General features: G+C 40.6%; 3 protein-coding genes across 3 annotated transcripts in view; all 3 read right to left on the reverse strand.

Annotated features, from left to right (window-relative positions):
* Positions 1-3,452: 3,452 nt before the first annotated feature.
* LOC138059313 (E3 ubiquitin-protein ligase TRIM71-like) lies at positions 3,453-6,276 on the reverse strand. The gene has a single exon (XM_068904880.1). It carries the CDS (start codon positions 5,984-5,986, stop codon positions 3,812-3,814), a length of 2,175 nt encoding a protein of 724 aa, XP_068760981.1. The 5' UTR covers positions 5,987-6,276; the 3' UTR covers positions 3,453-3,811.
* A 2,277-nt stretch (positions 6,277-8,553) lies between these two features.
* LOC138058858 (E3 ubiquitin-protein ligase TRIM71-like) lies at positions 8,554-11,322 on the reverse strand. The gene has a single exon (XM_068904306.1). The coding sequence runs from the start codon at positions 11,180-11,182 to the stop codon at positions 9,008-9,010; it is 2,175 nt and encodes a 724-aa protein (XP_068760407.1). The 5' UTR covers positions 11,183-11,322; the 3' UTR covers positions 8,554-9,007.
* Positions 11,323-13,564: 2,242 nt separating this feature from the next.
* Positions 13,565-16,189, reverse strand: part of LOC138058857 (uncharacterized) — a 38,962-nt gene continuing 36,337 nt past the window's right edge. The window contains exon 15 of the mRNA XM_068904305.1: positions 13,565-16,128. Coding sequence (XP_068760406.1) covers positions 15,740-16,128 — 389 coding nt within the window. The 3' untranslated portion in view covers positions 13,565-15,739. The remainder of the gene's footprint in view (positions 16,129-16,189) is intronic.

A 16,189-nucleotide genomic window follows, 5' to 3' on the forward strand; every position in this document is an offset into this window, starting at 1 on the left:
GAGTACCCCCATCCATCCGGACGGTTGTACTTCAATCACTTACCTAATTGAACCTAATTATGATATGAATCCAGGATTCAAACCATTTGCGATGTAAAAGAAACAAAGGTAGGTCACGTAGGTGGCTCTCTGAATGAGCTGCCCTAAGCAGTGCCTAGGTATCATTCGATCACAGAATCTTTCTTTGCAAAGCAACTTACAGCTACAAAAGGTGACCCACAGGCAGTCCAGACTCGGAGGGTAAAAAAAGTTATAGGATTTGTATGGGAATCTCGATAACAAACTGAAAAAGATATTTACACGCAAAAGTTCTCAATAGAAAAGCCCATACTTTACTGTCCTGGTGACGTTCTCGCTTTTTGTGTCGTAATTTGCCTGATTGAATGCGATTTAAGTCGGAAAAGTTCTCAACTTCGATTCGTTGTAAGCAAGCCTTGAATGATTTTGAATATTTTAATATCCATCGCTGTTTCTCAGCAATGGATCCTCGCTGGACCTTGAAAATTGGTCAAAGAGAACGGCTTTTTTATTGAGAACTTTTGCATGTAAATATCTGTTTCTCTTCTCTCTTCAGTTTTTAAAGCCGCAGGTCAACATTTGGCAACGTTTAGCCTAGAACTTAAAAGCCAGTTTTCCCCAGGCTAAAATGGCTTTTTTACTTTAATTACAATGGCCTGCTGGGCCTTGAACTTTGAGTTTCCAAATTCAAACAATCCATCCGGCTTTAAAACTCTAATTTGAAGGCCCTCTCACAGGCAACTCGATGAACTGAGACATGAGGTTGTTTATGACCTCGTTTATGCATCATTTTACTGATTAAACTGTAGCGACTCCATGAGACCTCTTAAAATCCACACCTGAAAAAAAAAACCAGCGCTTTTTCATAACGACAATTAGTGACTACATTTAGCCCTTTCACCGCCAAAAATGCCAATTGACACTTAAAGATTTTACTCTGCCTAAAGCCAGACGATTTTAGTCGGCAATGTGGAAGTCCTCGGTGGTGAAAAGGTTAAGTCGTGAGCTTACAAGGCCGCCGGAGTACAAGTGCTTTTGTAACTGGAGAGACCAATATAAATAACAAAATCAAATCATGTAAAAAAGATCACCTAAACAACTTTTTTTTTTTATTAGTGACTGGAGAAAACCGGAGTGCCCGGAGCAAATAGGGACTTTAAGATCTACGATGACGACGTGGACGAAAACGTCACTTCAAAATGTACCTTTGCACAATCCTAAAAGTGGGCAGACACGAGGGGTCATGTTGCAACAACATGTTGACAATTGAATCTATACGATTCAGGCCTGAGTGCCGTAGGCGAACGGAGAGGCACCACGACGGCTTCTTGGTTCGGTATTGCGACTTTGCCGCGCATAGAGATCCCGCCTAAGAAAAAAAAAAACGCCCTCTGGTAGCCAGGGTAATAATTTATACGAGCAGTTTCAGATGAAAGATTGTGCATTTGTACGCTCAACTTGTCGTTAAAACCTCAAATTTGATGATTTCATGTTGTTGTTATGCAGAATACAGCAATAAAATACGTATCGCACGTGCAGCATGTGTGCAGCACGATTCTTTTCCCTCTTTTAATATATTAAAACCAATCATATTGCTGTTTTGAGGCGTTGTCGTAGCCGTAGCCGTCGTCGCTTCTCAAACTCCCTTCAGCAACGATGACGACAACGGCAACGAGAAAGTCGTCGTTAAATGAGAATTCGCCTTATTGTAATCGCTTCGCGACTATTCCAAGAATTTTAACGTGACGGAGGTGTGGCAAACCACCAAGAACGGAACTAGTATGAACGGCGCTCAATTTAGGGGAGAAAATGGTAATTTCCCGTTGTTTGTTTTGCTGACGACGGCAAAGAAATAGTCAAAAATGAAAAGATGCGCGAGCAGAGCGTGCAAAGCTATTGCTTTTGCTTACCAAATATGCAAATTTGTGACGTTCTCGTTGCCGTTGCCGTTGTCGTTGCTAAAGCTCCCTAATAGAAAGCTTTAGACCCTGTTTACCTGGGTGTGGATAAATTTTTGCAAGGACAAAAACTTGCACGGTTCCACCCTTGCGTTCACACGGGTCCGGTGGAACTGGACGAATTTTTGAACGCCTAAGTGTGGATGTTTGGGACCTAAAAAATCAGGTCAACTTTTTGACCGGCAGGGTTCCAATATGCGTTCGGACTCATGAAAACACTCGAACCGTGCAAGGTTTTGCACGCTTAGCGCGGTTAAGGCCTGGAATCTACTTACGTTTTTTTGGTTGCTAAGCAAAAATGCTGTAAGCTCGCAATTTGTTAAGTTACATTTCGCTCTTTTTAAAATCAAAGTTGACACAAAAGAAATTAACAAAAGCACGATACAGATATGAGGAGACGAGGGATAGCTGTCGTGCATCGCTATTTTAGCCGGATTACCTGGGCTACTGCAGTACACATTTCTGCAAATGGCCATTCACGGTCTCCGAAATTACATTCTGTCCCTCAATAAATCTAGAACAACCAGTTATGGTCTTAGTTCTTTTTTCTTATGTATCAGCCTAGTTGCGGAATGCGCTACCTGATTTTACCCGTACCACTGAGTTTACTGCTTTCAAAAGAGAATCCAGGGCCGCATTTTGTACAGCGGCTTTTCTTTTCAATTAATATATCTTTAAATATTATGTATTTAGTATGTATCTGAATATGCTTGTATTTTCGCTGTAAATGTAATGTCTCGAAGATATTAGCTCTTGTAATTATTCTGAAATTCGAGATGAAATGAAGTCTATGCATGCATTTATGTATGTTTCGTTTAGCAGAGCGCGTGCGCACACTTTGTAATCTGCGACTTCAGTGCTTACCATATGACAGATAAAATGACTTTTCCCTTGTCTATTTAAGCCATCGAATTCTTATGCTAAATCGACAAGGGCGGTTTGGAGCTGTGAGTAGGCGTGGGTTTTGTCTCATATGGTTTAGGGGCCGACATATCTCTCCCTCAATGCCGTACAGGGAGGCGAGGTCGATAGCAGAAAGTAGCGAAGGGCCAACTGCGTCCCCTACTCGTGCTTGATGAAGAGTCATTGGTTGTTTAACATTTACAAAAATGGCTCAATTACTTGCAATCTACCTGCAATAAGAATAACTAAACAACCTATACTGCTAACAAAGAGTAAGATCAATCGTCCAGGTTATATATTTTCTACGTTTTTCGCTTAAAACAGGCAGTCAAATATCGTACTCGTTCTCGCCCTCGAACTTGAATATAAAGTTCTCAATTATCTCTTGGAGCACGGAAGAGAACCAAAGAACTTGACAAAACACAGCTATTAACCCTACCTTGACTTCCAGGAGTTATCAGCATGTAAATTCTCCTCAAAATTTCAATGAAATGTCAGTCAGACAGGTATTGAGAATGAAGATAATTATCAGCTTAAAGGTATGATCTTGATATAACACAAATTCTCATGAATACGTCAATGCTTTATTGACTCAGCTATTCTTTTTAACACGATATCCTGAAAAGTCTCAACAAATTCAACTCAGAGGAAACCTGATTGCATGAATCCTAATATCTTTCATGCCACATTAAGGCAAAGGCTTTCTTTTACAATAGAAATTAGATTAATTAGTGATTTTTGGTATCCGATAAAACAGTTTCACAATTACAAATAAATACAATGTGGCTAAAGCCTATTGTCTCCTTAAGTCGTCTCTTTATAATTATTACAACTAAACTAAATTTTGATGGAAAACATGTAAAACAGTTACATAACTGAAAACCAATTTCCGATGTTTGGTAATATCAATTATTAATCGCTTTTAGTTTATCCTACTGCAAGATGTAAACTTTCTTAGCTTTAGAATCGGCGACCATAATCCGCCCATCCAGTGTTGCAATAATGCCAGCGAGTCCTCGCAGCTCAACCAGACTTTTTCCGGCAAAAGTACCTTCTAATGAGAACTGGACGATTCGATTATTGCCAAAATCGCAAACAAGAATGTTGTGACAATTGCCGCATTTCTCCACAAACAGACCCTGCGGAAGTCTCAATTGTCCGTCAGCGGACCCCAGCTCTCCAATCTTGCGTAGAAACCTGCCTGAGCGGTCAAAGACTTTTAAACAGTGGTTCCTGGCATCAGAAACAATGAACCTGTCTTCATGGAAAATGCAACCAGTGGGATGGTTCAGTTTTTCTGAGCCGCTGTCTCCAAATATAAACAATAACTCACCGTCCTTTGTAAAAACCTGAATTCTGTTGTTGTTTTTGTCCGCAACAGCAACATGTCCTTCGTCATCTATGCAAACGCTTACTGGAGTATCAAACTCGCCATCTCTTGACCCTTTACTGCCAAACGACCTCACAGCATTTCCTGTGTGTACATTAAATTGTTGAATGCGGTGATTCAAATGTTGCGTTACAAGAATGTTGTCGTCGTCAACAAATGTCACACCTGAAGGACCGTTGATCTCACCAGCTTTCATTCCTTCGCGTCCAAATTTTCGCAGATACTTTCCTTCGTTATCGAACACTAAGATACAGTGTCTACTGTAATCAGTAACAGCCATCAGCCCTTTAAGGTTCGAAGCAATGCTATGTGGACGGTAAAGAGTTTGTCCTCTTAAATCTAACTCGCCAACAACTTGAAGCCGTCGTTCCTTTACTTGGATTGAGAATGGATTCTTGTGAAGTTCGTTCCCTTTTACAGCTACTGTAATGCTATATGTACCTGGAACTTTAGGTACAAACCTCATCAATAAAGTTCCATCACCGTATTTGTGTGTAATCAAACTTCCCACTTGTTCGGTAGGTTCCACGAGGACTTCAAGGAGAAACGATCCTCGCACGTCGCTCATGATTTCGGGACAGATAAAAAACTCTACTTCAACGCCAGCTTGAATGTCTTGAGTCAGTCCTTCAATAGTTAACTCATCGGTTGCGATAACACCCAGGGTTAAATCCTCCGGTTCAGCCGTTGACACAAACTTCAGAAATGAACCAACGAGAAGTTTCGGTACGGCAGCCCTGTTAAGATCTTCAAATCGCTTTTGCAAGGTTTCTTTGCTTTGCATGATATCTGAGCTTGAACTCCTTTGAATCAAATTGCTGGCAAACTCTATTGCTTGATTTATTTGTTTCAGCAAGGACTGCAGCTGATTCGTTCCATTGTTTAATTTCTCCAGTTTCGACATGCGTGTCTTGTCGAGTGCGGTAATAGCCTCCCGCTCGCGTTCTCGAATTTTTGCAATCATTTGGTCAGCTCTTTGGGAAACCTGGCGTATAGCGGCGTTGGTGTTAGTTTCCACATCAACAGCTGTTTGCTCAAACTGACGAATAACATTATTGCAAAGTTTGCCCTTTTCTTTTATCGACTCGACTGCTGCCACGAGTTTAGCCTTCTCGCCATCGGCTGCTTTGTCGAGCGGATCAATAGCATGGTTCTTGTGAACTGTATTTATGCAGGTCTGACAAACACAGGTCTCGCAGTCGAGGCAAAAGTACCTCGTTACCTCTCGTTCATGATACTTCTGCGAGCAAAAGGATTGTCGCTTGAGAAGTGCCTCGTAGTCTTCTGCTTTGAAGTGTTTTATTGATCTGATTTTGTGCCCTTCAAACGCCACATTTCTAAGAAGTTCATGTGCGTTGACACAATCGGAGCACATGAACTTTCCGCATTCGAAGCAGAAGCTTGTCTCTGCGCTTTTTTTCCTGCAGTTGCCGCAACTGATCTCGCTGCCTTCTCCTCCTTTTCTTACTTCGAGAAGACCAAGCAAACTGTTTTGGAGAAAGCCAGTTGGCAATTTATCGAAGCGCTGAGGCACGGTTATTTCCGCCTTGCACTCAGGGCAGCGAAATATTCCTTGTTGTTGAGTTTTTAGAGCGTGTGTCTTCAAACACTCAAAGCAAAAGGTGTGCAGACATTGTATGGTCTTGGGCTCAGTGAAAGTATCCAAGCAGATCGAACATGTAACATGTTTTTCCAAGTTTTTTAGGACAGATTCCATCGCAACTACGCACCGGCAAGGGAACGATTATCAAACACGCCTTTCTTTAGGATCGGTGACTCCGAGAACGAAATGCTAGAATATTTGCATTCTTTTTGACATATTAAACCAATGAACCTACTGACCTTATTAAATTCGCCGCCTTTTGTTCACGTTCTCCGTAAAATTTGAGAATTGGTCATTTCACGTCGCAGAGTTGCCGAAAACTTGAAAGAAATGAACAAAAACTAAAAATGCACGTGCAGAGCGTGCAAAAGCTACTGTTTTTGCTCGTTAAATATGCAAAATTTGTGACTTTTCGTTGCCGTCGCGTCGTAGATCTTAAACTCCCCATAAGCAACGACGACGACAACGGCAACGAGAACGTCGTTGTTAAATGAGAATTCGCCTTATTGTAATCGCTTCGCGACTATTCCAAGAATTTTAACGTGACGGAGGTGTGGCAAACCATCAAGCTAGAACGAAACTAGTATGAACGGCGCTCATTTTAGCAGAGAAAATGGTAATTTCCCGTTGTTGTTTTGCTGACGACGGCAAAGAAATAGACAAAAATGAAATGATGCACGAGCAGAGCGTGCAAAGCTATTTCTTTTCCTTACCAAATATGCAAATTTGTGACGTTCTCGTTGCCGTCCCCGTTGTCGTTGCTAAAGCTCCCTGATAGAGAGCTTTAGACTCCGTTTCCCCGGGTCTGGACAAAGTTTTACACGGACAAAAACATGCACGGTCCCACCCTTGCGTTCACACGGGACCGGTGGAACTGGACGAATTTTTGAGTGTGGATGTTTGGGACCTAAAAAATCAGGTCAACTTTTTGACCGGCACGGTTCCAATATACGTGCGGACTTATGAAAACACCAGGGCCCGGTTGTTCGAAAGCCGATTAACGCTAATCCCAGATTAAAAAATTACGAAGGAGTTTATTTCTCTACTCCCAAATGTTGTACAATGCTGATATTTGGCAAAATTTTACATTAGAGGAAGTTAATCTTGAACACCAAAAATAACCAAAAGAAACTTGCACCGAAAAGTTGAAAAAACTAAACCAAAGTTTACGCTCATCATGGATTAAGTTAATCGGCATTCGAACAACCGGGCCCAGAACCGTGCAAGGTTTTGCACGCTTAGCGGGGTTAAGGCCTGGAATCTACTTATGTTTTTCTGGTTGCTGAGGAAAAATGTTGTAAGCTCGCAATTTGTTCAGTTATATTTCGCTCTTTTTAAAATCAAATTTGACACAAAAGAAATTAACAAAAGCACGATACAGATATGAGGAGACGAGGGATAGCTGTCGAGCATCGCTATTTTAGCCGGATTACCTGGGCTACTGCAGTACACGTTTCTGCAAATTGCCATTCACGGTCTCCGAAATTACATTCTGTCCCTCAATAAATCTAGAACAACCAGTTATGGTCTTAGTTCTTTCTTCTTATGTATCAGCCTAGTTGCGGAATGCGCTACCTGATTTTACCCCTACCACTGAGTTTTCTGCTTTCGGAGAATCCAGGGCCGCATTTTGTACAGCGGCTTTTCTTTTTAATTAATATATCTTTAAATATTATGTATTTAGTATGTATCTGTATATGCTTTGTATTTTCGCTGTAAATGTAATGTCTCGAAGATATTAGCTCTTGTAGTTATTCTGAAATTCGAGATGAAATAAAGTTTATGCATGCATGTATGTATGTTTCCTTTAGCAGGGCGCGTGAGCACACTTGTAATCTGCGACTTCAGTGCTTACCATATGACAGATAAAATGACTTTTCCCTTGTCTATTTAAGCCATCGAATTTTTCTGCTAAATCGACAAGGGCGGTTTGGAGCTGTGAGTAGGCGTGGGTTTTGTCTCATATGGTTTAGGGGCCGACATATCTCTCCCTCTATGCCGTACAGGGAGGCGAAGTCGATAGCAGAAAGCAGCGAAGGGCCAACTGCGTCCCCTACTCGTGCTTGATGAAGAGTCATTGGTTGTTTAACATTTACAAAAATGGCTCAATTACTTGCAATCTACCTGCAATAAGAATAACTAAACAACCTATACTGCTAACAAAGAGTAAGATCAATCGTCCGGGTTATATATTTTCTACGTTTTTCGCCAAAAACAGGCAGTCAAATATCGTACTCGTTCTCGTCGTCGGACTTAAATATAAAGCTCTCAATTAGCTCTTGGAGCACGGAAGAGAACCAAAGAACTTGACAAAACACAGCTATTAACCCTTCCTTGACTTCCAGGAGTTATCAGCATGTAAATTCTCCTCAAAATTTCAATGAAATGTCAGTCGGACAGGTATTGAGAATGAAGATAATTATCAGCTTAATTAAGAGGTATGATCTTGATATAACACAAATTCTCATGAATACCTCCCCCTCCCCCCCCCCCCCCATCCCTCTCCCCACAAAAAACCTATGGTACTAGTTGGGAAAAATGAACGTTTCGATCTTACTAGTAAGAATTAGAGGGTTCCACGAGGATCGTGTTGGTTGATTTCTTATATACCGTTAAGGGGAGCGACGAATCAATTTCTTTCCACAGTCGGTCGTCACAGCCAAAAATCAATCACTGCCGGATTACTTGAAAGACAATTATTGCAAAATATTACGCATCCATGCATTTGTCTGTCTATCTGAAAGAAAATACAATAATTAAACTCAGGATCTTTTAAAAAACGACGTAAATGCTTTATGCACTCAGCTATTCTTTTTAACACGATATCCTGAAAAGTCTCAACAAATTCAACTCAGAGGAAACCTGATTGCATAAATCCTAATATCTTTCATGCCACATTAAGGCAAAGGCTTTCTTTTACAATAGAAATTAGATTCATTAGAGATTTTTGGTTTCCGATAAAACAGTTTCACAATTCCCAATAAATACAATGTGGCTAAAGCCTATTGTCTCCTTAAGTCGTCTCTTTATTACAACTAAACTAAATTTTGATGGAAAACGTGTAAAACAGTTACATAACTGAAAACCAATTTCCAATGTTTGGTAATATCAATCATTAATCGCTTTTAGTTTATCCTATTTCAAGATGTAAACTTTCTTAGCTTTAGAATCGGCGACCATAATCCGCCCATCCAGTGTTGCAACAATTCCAGCGAGTCCTCGCAGCTCAACCAGACTTTTTCCGGCAAAAGTACCTTCTAATGAGAACTGGACGATTCGATTATTGCCAAAATCGCAAACAAGAATGTTGTGACAATTGCCGCATTTCTCCACAAACAGACCCTGCGGAAGTCTCAATTGTCCGTCAACGGACCCCGGCTCTCCAATCTTGCGTAGAAACCTACCCGAGCGGTCAAAGACTTTTAAACAGTGGTTCCTGGCATCAGAAACAATGAACCTGTCTTCATGGAAAATGCAACCAGTGGGATGGTTCAGTTTTTCTGAGCCGCTGTCTCCAAATATAAACAATAACTCACCGTCCTTTGTAAAAACCTGAATTCTGTTGTTGTTTTTGTCCGCAACAGCAACATGTCCTTTGTCATCTATGCAAACGCTTACTGGAGTATCAAACTCGCCATCTCTTGACCCTTTACTGCCAAACGACCTCACAGCATTTCCTGTGTGTACATTAAATTGTTGAATGCGGTGATTCAAATGTTGCGTTACAAGAATGTTGTCGTCGTCAACAAATGTCACACCTGAAGGACCGTTGATCTCACCAGCTTTCATTCCTTCGCGTCCAAATTTTCGCAGATACTTTCCTTCGTTATCGAACACTAAGATACAGTGTCTACTGTAATCAGTAACAGCCATCAGCCCTTTAAGGTTCGAAGCAATGCTATGTGGACGGTAAAGAGTTTGTCCTCTTAAATCTAACTCGCCAACAACTTGAAGCCGTCGTTCCTTTACTTGGATTGAGAATGGATTCTTGTGAAGTTCGTTCCCTTTTACAGCCACTGTAATGTTATATGTACCTGGAACTTTAGGTACAAACCTCATCAATAAAGTTTCATCACCGTTTTTGTGTGTAATCAAACTTCCCACTTGTTCGGTAGGTTCCACGAGGACTTCAAGGAGAAACGATCCTCGCACGTCGCTCATGATTTCGGGACAGATAAAAAACTCTACTTCAACGCCAGCTTGAATGTCTTGAGTCAGTCCTTCAATAGTTAACTCATCAGTTGCGATAACACCCAGGGTTAAATCCTTCGGTTCAGCCGTTGACACAAACTTCAGAAATGAACCAACGAGAAGTTTCGGTACGGCAGCCCTGTTAAGATCTTCAAATCGCTTTTGCAAGGTTTCTTTGCTTTGCATGATATCTGAGCTTGAACTCCTTTGAATCAAATTGCTGGCAAACTCTATTGCTTGATTTATTTGTTTCAGCAAGGACTGCAGCTGATTCGTTCCATTGTTTAATTTCTCCAGTTTCGACATGCGTGTCTTGTCGAGTGCGGTAATAGCCTCCCGCTCGCGTTCTCGAATTTTTGCAATCATTTGGTCAGCTCTTTGGGAAACCTGGCGTATAGCGGCGTTGGTGTTAGTTTCCACATCAACAGCTGTTTGCTCAAACTGACGAATAACATTATTGCAAAGTTTGCCCTTTTCTTTTATCGACTCGACTGCTGCCACGAGTTTAGCCTTCTCGCCATCGGCTGCTTTGTCGAGCGGATCAATAGCATGGTTCTTGTGAACTGTATTTATGCAGGTCTGACAAACACAGGTCTCGCAGTCGAGGCAAAAGTACCTCGTTACCTCTCGTTCATGATACTTCTGCGAGCAAAAGGATTGTCGCTTGAGAAGTGCCTCGTAGTCTTCTGCTTTGAAGTGTTTTATTGATTTGACTTTGTCTCCTTCAAACGCCACATTTCTAAGAAGTTCATGTGCGTTGACACAATCGGAGCACATGAACTTTTCGCATTCGAAGCAGAAGCTTGTCTCGGCGCTTTTTTTCCTGCAGTTACCGCAACTGATCTCGCTACCATCTCCTCCTTTTTGTACTGCGAGAAGATCAAGCAAACTGTTTTGGAGAAATCCAGTTGGCAATTTATCGAAGCCCTGAGGGACGTCAATTTCAGCCTGGCACTCAGGGCAGCGAAATCTTCCTTGTTGTTGAGTTTTTAGAGCGTGTGTCTTCAAACACTCAAAGCAAAATGTGTGCAGACATTCTATGGTCTTGGGCTCAGTGAAAGTATCCAAGCAGATCGAACATGTAACATGTTTTTCCAAGTTTTTTAGGAGAGATTCCATCGCAAATACGCACCGGCAATGGAACGATTATCAAACACACCTTTCCTTAGGATCGGTGACTCCGAGAACGAAATGCTACAATATTTGCATTCTTTTCTGTCTTTTTGACATATTAAACCAATGAACCCACTGACCTTAGGAATGCGTTACTTTTTTAGTCGGGCGACCGACTCTAGGTTTACCAGTGTATTTCTTCGCAAATGTCCGTCACGTGCAATGGGCAATACCGCAGATATGTAGTGAAGGCTCAATGTTCATTTCGCTTCAGTTTCATTTCTCTTCGATAACCTTAGAAGTGATTCTCTGCGAAGGTAGGCATACATGAATGATTACAGGAATGGCAGAAGCGAGTTACGGTGTTAGGTCCAATACGCTCAAACCACTTACAGACTGTTCGTGGTAGACCCACATCAAAACACGAAAATGAGCGTCCATTTCGAAAGTCGTTGTTCCGCGAACTCTTGCTTGGCAAATATCTCAAATGTTGCTACAAGCTCGTACAAGTTCTAAAGAGATCACTTGAGCAGTCATTGAGTACAAAATATGTGCAAACTATGACTAGCAATGACAGAAGTACATTAAGGAAAGTTACCCGAAATTTTGACGCTGATAATTTTGATATTTGATAATCAACATAATGCCACGGAGGACAACAACAACAACAAGAAAGCCGTCACTTAACGAAGCGAAGATGCAAGTAACTTCTTTAATTTTATGACTGTCATTATCATTATTTCATATATTTTGTACAATGTATAAAGTTGATTATCACTTCGATCAATTTCTCCTTGTACTGCATTAGTTTTCTGTGTAATCATGTACGTTCGCGTGTTGTATACGATTGCGTTACCAACACGAGCAATGTTGAATGTCCTGGGAAAATGTGATGTATTAGGGGAAGCAATGCAGCCATTTGTACATCATCAACATGATGGCGTAGTGAAATTAAAATATAGAGAGGAATTGAGATCTCGTTATGCTAAATTTGTTTATTGGAATCATAAACGTGTTGTACGTGAATGCCATGTGTCGAGATGTCGTGATCGCGAAGCAAGTAGGATTCCTGTGAAGAAGCTGAAACGTCTGTCGCAGAAAAGCAGAAAACGGAGGGTATTTGTGTGGAAAAAGATTCTTAAGATCACTCCTTTGCCGTCAAAACTTCATGGTTACATCAAACAATTTCGTCAAACAGTAAATCTGAAGAAATATCAAGTATTGTACACATGCTGTGGACCAATGAGTTTGTACAAGAATGCATGGTGATCATAGACGATGCTGTGCTGAAATAAATCTATGTAATGACATAGAAACAAATCCTGGGCCTCCGATGAATAATATTGATTGCTATGTCTGAGAACAATTACCAGCTTAATTATAGTGAAAGTGACACAGGTAATCTACATAACAGTGATTCAATAATTGAGGGATATCAGTACAGTATACCTATAGACAGTGCAGTTGAATCGCCCTTGTCATAAAATTATTCTTCATTTATTCTGACAATAGGATGTATTGGTGTTAGTATCTATCATACTGATAATGGGAGTTATAAGATTTTTGATTCTCATGCAAGAGATGAATATGGTAGAAGCCATCCCCAAGGTACATGTGTACTATTAGAAGTACCATCCATTCAGGACTTAGTACAGTATTTCCAGGCTATACACTCACTTGGTGACAATTATGAACTCAGGAGTTATATAACTCTGAACTCAGAGGGCTGCATATTAGTACATATGAAATAACTGCAGTGAACAGTGTTAGAGAACAATGCAACTGCACTTGTAAACAATGCTGTGCTGTAGGGCTTTATGCAAAGTGTTACGCAACAGCAAAGTCTTGTAGTTATTGGAAATCCCAAACGTTATGTTGCATTGCTGACCAAGGAAACAAATTCTATCGTCACCTGAGCTCACAAGTGCAGATTTACCCAAGAGTCTTGATATTGGTGAAGTTTATGGTAGTAATGGTAATGAATTTATATAGCGCATTTTCTATTGGCATATTCAAATGCGCTTTACAAGCAAGTGATCTATGGGTGAGATCGGACATCAAGTCAGCAATGTTTTCATGACGAAATGCATGTTGTTTTTGCCAGTGTGATTACAAATTTCGTGATCTTTCTTTGAGACATGCACATCTTTCCATGTATTACACATCTTTTTTTAGAACTACTACTCAACGCTCATGATCCCTAGCAGCATACGTGTCGCCACAGCCCGACTTACGATCCTAGATCGTCTTGTTCTTATTGATGTGTGGAGTATTATTGGAATACTTGAGCTATAGATTGTAGCACAACGATCAGCCATATCTATAAAACAAAATCAGCTAGTGTGATCTGTGATTCGAGTCACAAACAACGTTTGAACATGTTAGAGAATGGCTCAATCGCCTTGGTGTCATGCCATTACTACAACTTTCAAGATGGCGTCATTTAACTAGAACTACCAGCATTTAGTTTGTTTTTATTTATTTTATTTAAATTTTGGTATTTTCAAAGGGGTAAAAATAACAATAGCTTTAATTTAGCACGAGGCAAACAAAACCTGAAGAATACTGGTACCTGTGCCCTGGTACCTGTGTCACATGGAGTCACGAAGTGTCTCACGTTATTTTGTAGTATCCATTCCAGTCTTAACCATGTCCTATTCGACCGAGTCCTCCGCATTTTTTTTCAACTCGGGCTTGATGAAGAGTCATTGGTTGCTAACCATTTCCAAAATTTCCGGAAATTTCCGTTTCGTTTGTAAATGGAACACGACTTTTCGGTTCGTTCCACTGGAACATTTCCGGGAAAAAGGAATTTGTGGAAAGGTTGTTCTGTTTTCATGTTGGAAACTGTGTTCCATTTACAAGTTTTCGAAGGTCTTACCAGTTCCAGGCTATTCACGGCCATATTTTGAATTTTGGCGCGCAAAATCGCAGTCAATCATATTAGCAAAATTTTCTTTTTTATTAAACAGGTTTCAAATTGCTTCAATTTACAAAAGCGAAAAAATCCCCGATTTACAACTAGATTTATCCGTGTTACCAAAAACAGAAGTTACCAACATAATTGATCTACCATGGTAATAAATACCGGGCAAAGAATTGAAGTAATTGAACATACCGGTATATCAATTTAAGTTTTCAACGCACTTTTTATATTCGGTTTTTCTTTTCACTTCAAGCCTTCAATTTTCTAACAAAATGAATTAAACCCCAGGAAATAACTCTTGTAATCGAATTTGCTTGATAAAATTATCAAAAAAAGTGTTTGTATGAGAAAAACAAATTTTAAAATTATTTACCGGTACTTTATTTTCAAATTTCCCGGGCACCGCTGTCTTAAAAAACGTAGTGACGTATTATTATTGCCCTATGGTTATGGAGCAACAATGGCCGTTTTTTTTTTTACTAGAGACACATAATTCGTCTGGGACGAACGTGGGGAAACATTTTTTCTGCGTCTCTTAAATTCGTCTAGTATAAAGACAAGCACGCGACGCATTATGCGTCTGGACGAACTTTCCAGTTTAGTGCGTCTTGGAAGACGAACTAAAGTGGATAGTTCTCCCAGACGCATTATGCGCCTTTCGCCCAAGTTCGTCCCAGACGGATTATGCATTTTTTATGGTGCGCCCAGTCTTTACACTAGACGGATGTAATGAGAGACGCACAATTCGTCAGGACGGATTATGCGTCTCTAGTATAAAAACGCCTAATAACAACTCAATCTGGAAACTATCCAGGTGATCTGGTGACGTAATTTGGAGGACTGGGAAGAAAAATATATCCCAGAACCGCGCGCGGCCTTAGGTGTTGTTTTCAAACTCCCTGTAGTATTTCCATCGCCAAAACTCAACAGATCATTCCGTGTCTACAACATTTCCTGTTACTGAATGAATATTCAAGTAGACCCGACGAGCTCTAATCTCGCCTCTGCCGTGTGGAATTCGAAAATAAGGCCGCGCGAGGTTTTGGGATAAGGCGTTACAATTTTTCTCCCCAGTCCTACAAATTACGTCACCAGATCACCTGACCAAACACGTAACAATTAATCAAGATGACGACACCTCAGAAATTTGAACCTGAATACGAGTGATTCTGATTTTCTTTTCTCCCGTACAAGCGGTTTCTTTTGAAACATTACCAAATCAATTTGATTGTAAACATTATTTCCTCCGCGTCCAGTTTACTTGAAGTACTGCCGGGAGGTTTTTTCTAAATAAATTAGAGTATTATTTTTTGTGGGCTTCATTTCCGTTTTTTTTTATGTTACATCATTTTCCTGTTCAGTTTGGCAAAATGGACAAAATCTAGGGTTCACGGTATTGAAAACGCAAACTGTTCAAACCGTCGTCGCACTCGCACATACCAGGAGCCCATAATAATTACAGGAGCCTATGAGTACTGACGAGCTTGCCTTAGTAATCACAGCAGGGTAAAACGTCCTCATACAATTTTTACCAACTGGCAAAGTCCGCCCAATGTCTTTTCTTCAAGTGGTTACATTTTTTTTCAAAAATTATTCGTTGACCTAATGCCTTGTATTATACAGAAAAGACAGAATTCTCATATTTCGAGAACGAGCTGTCTTCCTCTACTTATTCCTTCGTTATTTACATTGTTACTGGGAGATGTAAGCTCGATAGGTTGTTTTTTAACAACCAGGGCCTCAGGAGGCTCAATTTCCTGCTTCAAGCTGAAGTCGTTATTTGCAAAAGCAGGAGTTACCGCGGTTAGACGTAGAGTCCCATCCAGCTCTTGTTGGTTCGGTATTTCCGATAATGCTATTCTCTGGATCTTTCTAGTCCTGTAATGCGTGTCTCGAGGTTTCGGGAGTGCCAAGAGCTCATAAACGGAGAACTTCTCACAGCGATCCCCGGAGAAGAAGGTGGGGCATCTACAGATATTTCCATTTAAACAAATTCCACCATTTTGACATTTTGGAATACAGGCGACTGAAACGTGAAATAGAAGTTTTTCATTAATTACCACAATAACAGGATCAAGGGGGTGGGG

The sequence above is a fragment of the Montipora capricornis genome, chromosome 8, assembly GCF_036669925.1.
Source record: "Montipora capricornis isolate CH-2021 chromosome 8, ASM3666992v2, whole genome shotgun sequence".
Lineage (NCBI taxonomy): Eukaryota > Metazoa > Cnidaria > Anthozoa > Scleractinia > Acroporidae > Montipora > Montipora capricornis.

Coding starts and splice junctions, on each gene's coding strand:
- LOC138059313 (XM_068904880.1), bottom strand. CDS start 5,986: ATGGAATCTGTCCTAAAAAACTTGGAAAAACATGTTACATGTTCGATC.
- LOC138058858 (XM_068904306.1), bottom strand. CDS start 11,182: ATGGAATCTCTCCTAAAAAACTTGGAAAAACATGTTACATGTTCGATC.